Source organism: Apis dorsata, unplaced genomic scaffold (assembly GCF_000469605.1).
Source record: "Apis dorsata unplaced genomic scaffold, Apis dorsata 1.3 scaffold_502, whole genome shotgun sequence".
Classification (NCBI taxonomy): Eukaryota; Metazoa; Arthropoda; class Insecta; order Hymenoptera; family Apidae; genus Apis; species Apis dorsata.
Genome location: NW_006263732.1, coordinates 278,640 through 288,208, shown reverse-complemented (window position 1 = coordinate 288,208; position 9,569 = coordinate 278,640). Strand labels below are relative to the sequence as shown.

At 33.7% G+C, this 9,569-nt stretch overlaps 2 protein-coding genes across 3 annotated transcripts in view; both read right to left on the bottom strand.

The window, feature by feature from the left end:
* Positions 1–9,569, bottom strand: part of LOC102680953 (neurogenic protein mastermind-like) — a 223,730-nt gene that overhangs the window by 112,687 nt on the left and 101,474 nt on the right. The gene's annotated exons all lie outside the window — the stretch shown is intronic.
* LOC102672411 lies at positions 6,147–6,875 on the bottom strand. Its single transcript, XM_006620331.2, has 2 exons — positions 6,511–6,875; positions 6,147–6,427 (listed from the first exon to the last, which is right to left on the bottom strand). Exons 1-2 carry the CDS (start codon positions 6,820–6,822, stop codon positions 6,302–6,304), a joined length of 438 nt encoding a protein of 145 aa, XP_006620394.2. The 5' UTR covers positions 6,823–6,875; the 3' UTR covers positions 6,147–6,301.

Sequence of the window (9,569 nt, the reverse complement as noted above, 5' to 3'; positions counted from 1 at the left end):
TTCGTTGCGTCATCACAGTTTCACGGTGTGTCGGGATTCGACGGGAGGAGAACGCGCGCGAGCGCGCAAACGGGACCACTGCGAGAGCGACGCATCTGTATCGCTCCGCTTACACTTATTACAAATCCGCCAGTGATACTCAACCTAATTTAAACTTCATGCAAGCGTGACGCATCGGTACAACGGTATAACTCAAGCTTAAACGTAAATTAATATTTTCGCGATTTATTTCTTATCTCTTTTTTTATATATATATATAATATTAATTTAATGTTTGTTTATATAATTTGATAGATTTTTTTTATATCAGATTTTCGAAGTTCTACATGTAAAGTCATAATATTTAATATATCTTGTAAAAAGAAATGAAATATTCGTTCAAATTAATATTTTTATAGAAATGAAAGATATTAAGATCAAATTTTAATAAAATGAATTAAAATAAATCATATCAATCGTATGTTTTAAATAATATGTATATTTAAGCGTATTAATATTAAACCCTTTATATTTCATTTTATTAGTAACATTTGATAGAATAATAATACGTAATATTAATATAATATTAAAATATTAATATATTGTAATACACGATTAATAAATTCTAAAGCGTATCTAGTATCTGCTAACTTTTTTACATAAAAAACTTGTTTATAGTATTTTTAATTTCAATGCAAAAAAGGAAATCGCAAATTATTCTCACCAAAGTCATTTACTATTATTAATCTGAACTTGGAAATATGAGCAGTCATATGAGTAGACTTCTCATTACGCCTAGACACATTAAGATCAAGTACGCTAACGTTCCACATCCTCGAAAGCGATAATTCGTGTTCAACTTCGGCCCACGTACAAAGTAATTATCGTAGTTGAATCGGTCGCGAACTAAGCACTATAATTAAAGATCAAAGATTCACCAAAGCGTTTGTCAACTAATGGTAACCACCGATATGCATCTTTGGAACGAGAGGCAATATTAACAACGTGGATGTCGCGTGCAGATATTATAGGAATATCACGACACGGTAGAATAGTGGGATGCCGTTTGTAATTAAATGTCCGACACGGTATCATAAAGACGAACCTCGTATCGCGACATCATCCGCGCAATTGATGTTCATCCATCGTACATTCTTTGCATACAGAATGACACGTGTTATGTTTCAATTAATATGGACGACAAATCTGGCAAAAATTTTAACGATACTCAATGATTTAAATCTTTGAATATAAATTGGTGTTTATATTGGCTTGATTAATAAAATAGTAAAAACAATTAATTTTGAAATTAATGATTGAATATGTATATGAATATTTATATATTCATGTATTATATTTAAATGATTACGATTAAAAATAGTAAGCATAAAGAAATAAAATGATAAAATTCGCGATATGTAAGAATAAAACAATTTTTTTTCTCATAATGAATAGATCATTATTGAATAAATTTTGTATCTTTGTTTCGAAAAAAAATATTTTAAAAATTTCTTATTTTTATAAATTGATCCATACTCCATACGACAATCTATTCTTTCCAAGAAATGAATAAACCGAAAATTTTTCGTCGAATCGTAAAGTAATCTTTAAAATAAACTAAAAGATTAATAAAAAGATTGTAAATATTTTAATCGATGTGTTACTTCGATATCAGTATAACTCATATGCTCTAACTCAATGATTCTAATACCACGAAAAATATGGACCTATATGGAAGTATAATAAAGATAAGGAAAGAAAGATAAAGAGAATAGGAGAAACCAAAAAACACAAGGGGACAAGCTGAAATAAGATGATGAAGTGATATGCTTCATAATTTCCATATATATATTTCCATATAATTTCCATATAAGTTATTTAATTGTTTGATTAAATTGTTTATTTACAACTTATTCGTTGCTTGTATTATCCATTTTAATATTTCGTTTTTATATAAATGTTTTTCCATAATTTATGCGATAGCGCCGTCAGTTTAATTCTAAATTCAATGGTACCGTTACAAGGCACGATGTCAACGCAAAAAATAAACTGGTTTATAAGGATTACAGAGAATTTGCAATCAAAAAACAGCGGTTGATCGTGAAACTGAAAAAGTTAATAGGTTCGTGAAACAGTTCGAAAATAATTAAACTATTATTCGGTATTTTATTTTATTAATTTTTCCTATTGAAACGTAATCGTCCGATTATTTGAAAAAAAATCAACCGTTCGAAAAACGTATCGCTCAATTATTCGAATAATCGAGATTCTGCCGCACATAACTTTTGCAAACATCAACCAAACATTTATCTATTTTGATTTTATTTAATAATATATAATATATATAATAATTATTAATAAATAAAAAAAATTAACCATTATATATACAATTATATATAATACTTGCTAAAAAACAAATTCTTCGAAATCAAAATCTTATACCGTTATAACCAAAGCTAAAACTCGACCAAAGAAAATAATCTCACGTGATTCGATTTCGATTAATTCGATTCGATCATCTAGAAGCGAGTTCGAGTTATCGATAAATCCAATTAACGACACCCACCTTCCTCTCGAGATGGTGAGTTATTAAAAGTTGTCAGCCACCGATAACTCTCGGTCTACGTATCGAGATAGAACCGCAAAATCTTGAACCGACTTCTCTACCAAACGAACGAAAGAAGTTCTTCTCCATTGGTTTCACCACGCCTCCAGTTCTCGCATATGTATTTTTAGGTTAGACTATTTTCGAAAGTGCACGGAAGAAATAGGGGAGTGGGAAGAAAGAAAAGAGAAACAGAGAGAGAAAGAGAGAGAGAGAGAGAGCGGAGAGAAATAAAAGAGGAGGATAGAGAAAATGGGGAAGAATACCGATCGTTCCTTCCTTTTTTTCTTTCGCGGTATCTGCTGGCTCGTTTTCGCCTACAGTCACGTAAAAGAAGCCAGCACCGGTATTATCCGCACAATGCACACACAGAAGAAAAGACTCCGTGAGTGGAGCAAGAGGGGGGGAAGGGAGGGAAACCGAGATGGAATAGAAACGGGGCGAAGGTGAGCGTCGTTGGAGTAACAAAGATGGCGGAAAGAAGAGGTCGATGCCGCCTTCCTACTGATTTGCGAGATCACTCTCTCCCTCTTTCTTTCCATCCTTTTTCACTTCCTTTTTTTCCTTTCTATCCTCGTCTTTTTCCCTTGCAATCCCTCCTCACGACTTGTCACCCTGCCAGTCCCTCCTGTTTCTGGGTTTGCCGTTCATTGGAATGCGAGAGTAATCATTCCATCCTTCTTCATCGACCTCTTTCGCGACACGGCCGTAGCCAGAACCGACTGATTTTCTGTTCCATTGGTTTTGCCCCGATGCACGCGCCTATTTATCGCTACAATTATTGCCACGGATGCCTTTCCTTCCATCGACCATCGAAATACTCTACCTCTTCGTGGTTTCTCACGGTTCGCGTGCTTTGAGATTAACCTTCCATAAACGCACGTGACTTGCAAGTTTCTTATATGCATTTCGATGTATTTATCATTGTGTTAACACAAGTATTGTTTCATTTATGTTACATGTCAATCTTTAATTTTTATAAATAAATGATTAATAAATTTAATTAGATTAGAATTAAATTAATATTTTATATTATCAATCTCTTAATATATGGATTTTTAACTTTCATTTATCTTTCATCTTGAAATTATGAAATTAATTCATAAGATTAATAAATACTAATAAAGATAGAATCATTTCAATTGTTACTTCGAGTTGAATCTGTATCAGAAAGCTATGTTAAATTTGGATTAAGATTCGATTAGACGGGATACAGATGAGACTAAGGATTTTGAATTCGTATTAAGCATTCTGATGAGCTACGACATAAATTACAAATACATTCTCTTTCACATCAATAAAGCATCGAACATTATTTCTTCACTAGCGAGCTAAAATATTAAAACTTCATTTCCATGCTAAAAATATTTCGAGAAGAATTCGTTATTCTTTTTTCTTATTCTTAAATTCAAAACTCACCAAAAAAAATCCCTTCATCCAAGCAAGATCAAACGCGACACGCGTATCTCGTGAATTTAAGCCGTATCCTCAACATGAAAACCGCCGCATCACGCAAAGGGTTAAATAAACGGGTCTCCAAAAGGAAGCAACGAAGAGGAACTGAAATAACGCGAAACATTTTTACATTCGCGTCCTTTCCTCTTTCCAACCTATGCACGAGCATACGCGCTAACGAGCCAACCGTTCCATACGGTTCGTCGCAAAAAGCCTCTTAAGGTTGACAAATTTCAATTACGCGCGCTCACTCGCTTGCCACCATGCCGATTTATCTCGAGGCGTGCACGATTCCAGCGAAACCTGTCGTCAGCGAATTCCTACGGCGAACAAAGAAGTCGACCGGTCGAGATTTCCTCGCGACTTAACCGGCGCATAACTAAAAAGTAAAAGCGTCAAAGGATTCTGGCTCGATTACGTCTTCGCGTACAGCGGCACCTAAAGTCGCGTTTGTTTAAACGAACGCGAGGCACTGAGCATGCGCACTGCGCACAAAAACCATAAGCTCGTAACGGACATCGCTAGGGTGGGAAACGTGCGGGACGAGAAACATGGCGTGAAGATTACGCGTATATAATGATACACTGACGCAATAGAGGAAGTTTTCGTGTACGATTGCCGTTTGAACGTTTCACGTTTTTGTTAAAAACAAGAGACTAAAAGCAAGTAACTATTTAATCCATGATTAAATTCTCTCTTTTTTATTTCCTTTATCTAACAGTAATTATTATAACCACGTATAAAAATGAACTCGTCGAAATTATTTATATTATAAATATAAATCTTTTTCAAAGATAAAAAAAAAGGAAATACTATCGAAATTCGCAACAATCGAAGACGGTATCAATCGTAAAACGACTCATATGATAGCACTATACTCGAAACTACGATACGACATAGATCGAATCAAAAAGATATTTGCGTGCCGGACAATTTAAATAGCCAATAGCCTGCCTCGACCATACCCTCAGGCTACGAGAGAACATTTACTTATTTCGTAACTCGACCAACTGGATAATAACAATTTCCACGGATGCCGTGAGGTCTGGTAAACAAGCCGAGTTCTCCGTTCTAATTGTCAGCTTTTCTCCCGATTCCCAATTCGCAAACGTCACAGTTACGCGAACGATCGGCTGGTGCGTCGTCTTCCATGTTATCCAAGGGAAGAAAGAGGATCGGTTAATTGCACCATTCGTTCCAGCCTATTAATGAGAATCACTGCCGTGGAATGACATCTACTACCTACTTGTTTTCATTAGAGCCTTAGAAGTGCGCACGAACCGATGGCGTGTTTGTACAACTATGCCTCCTCTCGGCCAGCCCGGTATCGCGCATCCACGTAATTGAATCACGCTCGTCGCACGGCTAAACAGATCCGTTCTCGGTAAATGAGATTCCATGGAAATAAGCGGCCGGGATTGATCATGAATGAGAAACGGGCCAGGCGATCAGAAATTTTCGCGAAGAAATGAAATTGATTCAAATGGTTTCAGATTATAAGATGATTTGATGATTTGATTAACTCACCCACGAGATTAGATTTGCTTGAATTGAAAAACGTATGGAAAATCTATCGATGCACTTACCTGAAACAGAAAAGATTTGATTATTAGTATTTGTGTATGCGTGATACGATAATTTTATCGCATATATTAAGTTGATAAAATGATTTTAATGGTTTTTTTTTTTTGGAATTGAAATTTATCGGAACGTTTATAAGAATTTATTTATTCGATATATAATAGATCTCGTTGAGAATAATTTGAGACTTTGATTATTGGAATCAAATCGAGATGACGCATGATGCTGTTACTGAGAATGTTTAAGTAATCACTGCAGTTATCTTCTTGGAATTTTGTGTATTTTATCTCAAGTAATATTAATGAGTTTCGAATGGAAATAAAATGCGAGAGGAAAAAATTATCATAAAGGCAAATCATTTGTTTTATTTAAAAATTATTATATAATGAATTATTTAAAAAAATTAAACACAGATAATATATATATATATCTTTATTTCTACAAATATAAATTCTTCTTTCATTTTTAATAATAATCCATGTAAATAAGATAAATAAAATAATTTCTTCTAGAGAAGAAGTTAACATTTAGCACAAAGTGTTAGTTATTCGAAATATAATACGAAATATTGAGATATAATTTTTTAGATCTATTTGTTTTTTTTGTTTATATTTCTTAGTATCTTTAATGATTTCTTCTCTTTGTGAAATAGATACGATTGCTTGAAATAATCATATGCTTTTATATTTCCTTATCATATGTTGGATCAAAGATTATTTTCAAAAATTCTTCGAAATGAATTCTTACCATAATCCTTTTTACAACATGCTTCATTATACTCTCAAATGTTGCTCTACAATTTTTATTCTATAAAATAATAAATACGAGTACAATAAATAATTAAAAAAAAATTATAAATAAAAAATTTGCTAAGAAACAAGATAATTCACCGTATTTGTTAAACGGTTGATATAAACGGTGCAAGAACAACGAATTAACATCCGCAAACATCGTCGAAACAAGATACTAGTAGAGAACGTAACTTGTCGAAGTTGTTCTAAAGCCCAAGAATGGCGCGACCAATCCGTTCTCTCGTTATCGACGCTTTTTATGCCAGTCCGATAACGAAACTGCAGAGAGACACTTACGTCAGCACGGTGTACAACCAAGCCTTCGACGAACTTGCTTGATACAATGTCGATATCTTGTTCAAGTGCAATGTCGCCGCAAAATCTCATTTTCATCGTTGCGATCATTTTCATCGATCCTCGATTCAAAATCTTAGGATAAAGTTTCGATCCTTTTTCGTTTCGATCATTTTAACATACGATTTGGAATTTGAAGAATCGATTCTAAACAACAATGAAAGAAAAAGTTGATGATTCATTTTTATGATGCGATGTAATTTTTACTAGAAAACGTTTTTAAATAGGTAAAAATAATTGAATAAAAAAGAATATTTGAGAAAAAATAGAAGAGTTATAGCGAGATATCTGTTAAAATCAATTGTTAAGATTCAGATGTAGTAAGAATTATTAGAATTTGATCGTGATGTTTATTTTTTTAGTTTTTTTTTTTTTCTCGTTTAAAAATTAATTTATTTTCAACTTCTCAAGACCACTGATACATAAGTTTTATTTTTATTTTTACATTGCATAATTGACATTAACGTGCGTTTAAAAATACACGTATAGCAACGTGACTTTAAAACGTCCTCTGGAATTAGAATTAAAATGTAAAATTTACTTTTACCAAGGTCACAGATGTCGGAAAACAACCTGTGAATACAAACATGTTTACCATCGCGTGACTGATATCAGACACGTATTCGTCAGCGCATTGATAAACTACTGACAATGCGTTATTCCAACGAAAAGAGAATTAATATAATCTTCGTTTATAGTGAAAGTGTCTAATCGGATAGTGATTCAAACGAAGACTTCGAAGTATGCACTTACATTACTACCTATCACGTTTCATCGACAAAATGTTCAAAATAAATAAAAATTAAATTATAAAAAAGGACACTAAATCTCAATTCTCGTTCATTATACTAAAAATTATTTAATTTTTTTATTGGAATATCTACAATTTGGATAGCTCATCACTAAATTCTTTATCCAATTTCTTTTATAGCAATCCCAAGTAAAATTAACTTTCTATTCTCACTCGTAAGGGGCTCAACTCTGACTGACGGACTTGGTTGGACAATGTTTACAATTTCCAGGATGACTCCTTCAAACATTGAATCATCGATCTTCACATAACAACGTTTCAAAGTCGGGCGTGTATTTCGCGTGACGATGAAAAAAGAAAAAGGAGAAAAATGAGGGAAGGCGTTGGATACACCGGTGGCCTGGTTTCTTAGGATCATGAAAGGTGTTCTCCTCGGCTGGCGAGTGTAAACACTGTTGCTTGCTTGAATCTTCCTTAGTGCCGGGCTCTCGAGCGTCGTCTCTCGTCATCTCTCCTCTTTTCCCGCCGGTTTTCCTTCGCCCGGCTGCGGCGATCCTCCCCCTCCTCCTCTCTCTCCCCTCCCTCTCCCTTCCCTCTCCCTTCCCTCTCCCCCACGCCACGGTTTTACTCTGTTGAAAGGGCCAGCAACCATCGGTGAAAGAAAGTATTTTCGGTCGGAGGAGTATTTACACCAATATGAAACGAAAGGATACGTATTGTAAGTATTGTAATTAATGAAGAAGGATGCATTTTCGCGTACCTTTAACGGCTTCTTCGATTCGAAATTCATCCTAAACAATATCTTAGTTGAAGGAAAAAAATCGATATACAAAATTGAGAGAAAAAAATTCTTACATTTACAATTATTTTTTTTAATCGAATCGAAGAGTTAAAAGTTTAATGAGGAAAATATTCTCGCATAAGGAAAAGATTATTATAATTTTCCAAGAACTCGAGGTTAAAGATTGAATAATTACAATTGATTATTTCGAAATTGTTATCTATTAATAAAGATAAAAATTTTTTTACTATCTTTTTTCCCGATAGATTTAATTCACGTTATTAGATTTTTTTTTTAACACGTATCGTATTATCCAGGGAAAAATAAGTATTTATAAGACAAGAGTCTTAAATCCCAATGAAAATGTTACGTGGATGGAAATATTTAAGTTTAAGGGAAAAAATTGCGCTTGCCTGAATTTCTGACACTTTCGTTTTCTCTGGTGTTTAGTTTGTTTGAATAATATAACAAGAGTATATTCTTTTCGTCTAAGGAAAATGTTTGGAAAAAATCTTCTTCCAATGAAACATCTTTCGTCTAATTAAAATTTCATTTTTATCGATTACTTGTGCCACGGAAACCTCGTGTTCCTCTTATCTTTTAAAATTCACGTGAATAGTCTCGAATAAATCTCCAATAAAATCGAAGATAAATAGCAAACAAGTAAATAATTAACAAAAAATGAAATATTTAGAATCATCGTGTATTTCATTGTGAATAAATTTCGAAATATATCGATCTTTAAAAAATTCTTTTGGAATAAAATTTTTTTGCATCCTCTACGCGTTCCACCACGTAACAATGTCCGTGGACTGCTCGTTAAGGCCGCGATGTTAATTAACTTCGTCGAATAAACGAACGAGAATGTAGAATGAGAATCAGATCGCCTTTTCTCGAGTCGTTCGAATCTCTGTGAACGAACCACAGCGACGATCCATGTTTTTTCGACGATGGGCCGTAGGAATTGTGGCGTGTAATCGTTCAATCGTATCGGGTTATTGTTCTTACCAGTCGCGGTGATTTTTGCTTCGAAAAAATCGCAACGTTATATTATATAACGAAGTTCGAAGTATTGTTATGTAAATGAATTACGAAGCGAGAAAAGCGTGCTACGATTGCCGGTCGAACAAGTTTCAGACGCTTTTGTTCGTATACCGATTATATTTAACTTTATCGCGGAATTTGTTTTAGAGCGAGGCGGAAAGAGAAAAAATCCGATCGAAAATCGAACGATCGGTTGGAAACAATTTTTCAAAATTTCTCCTTTAACTT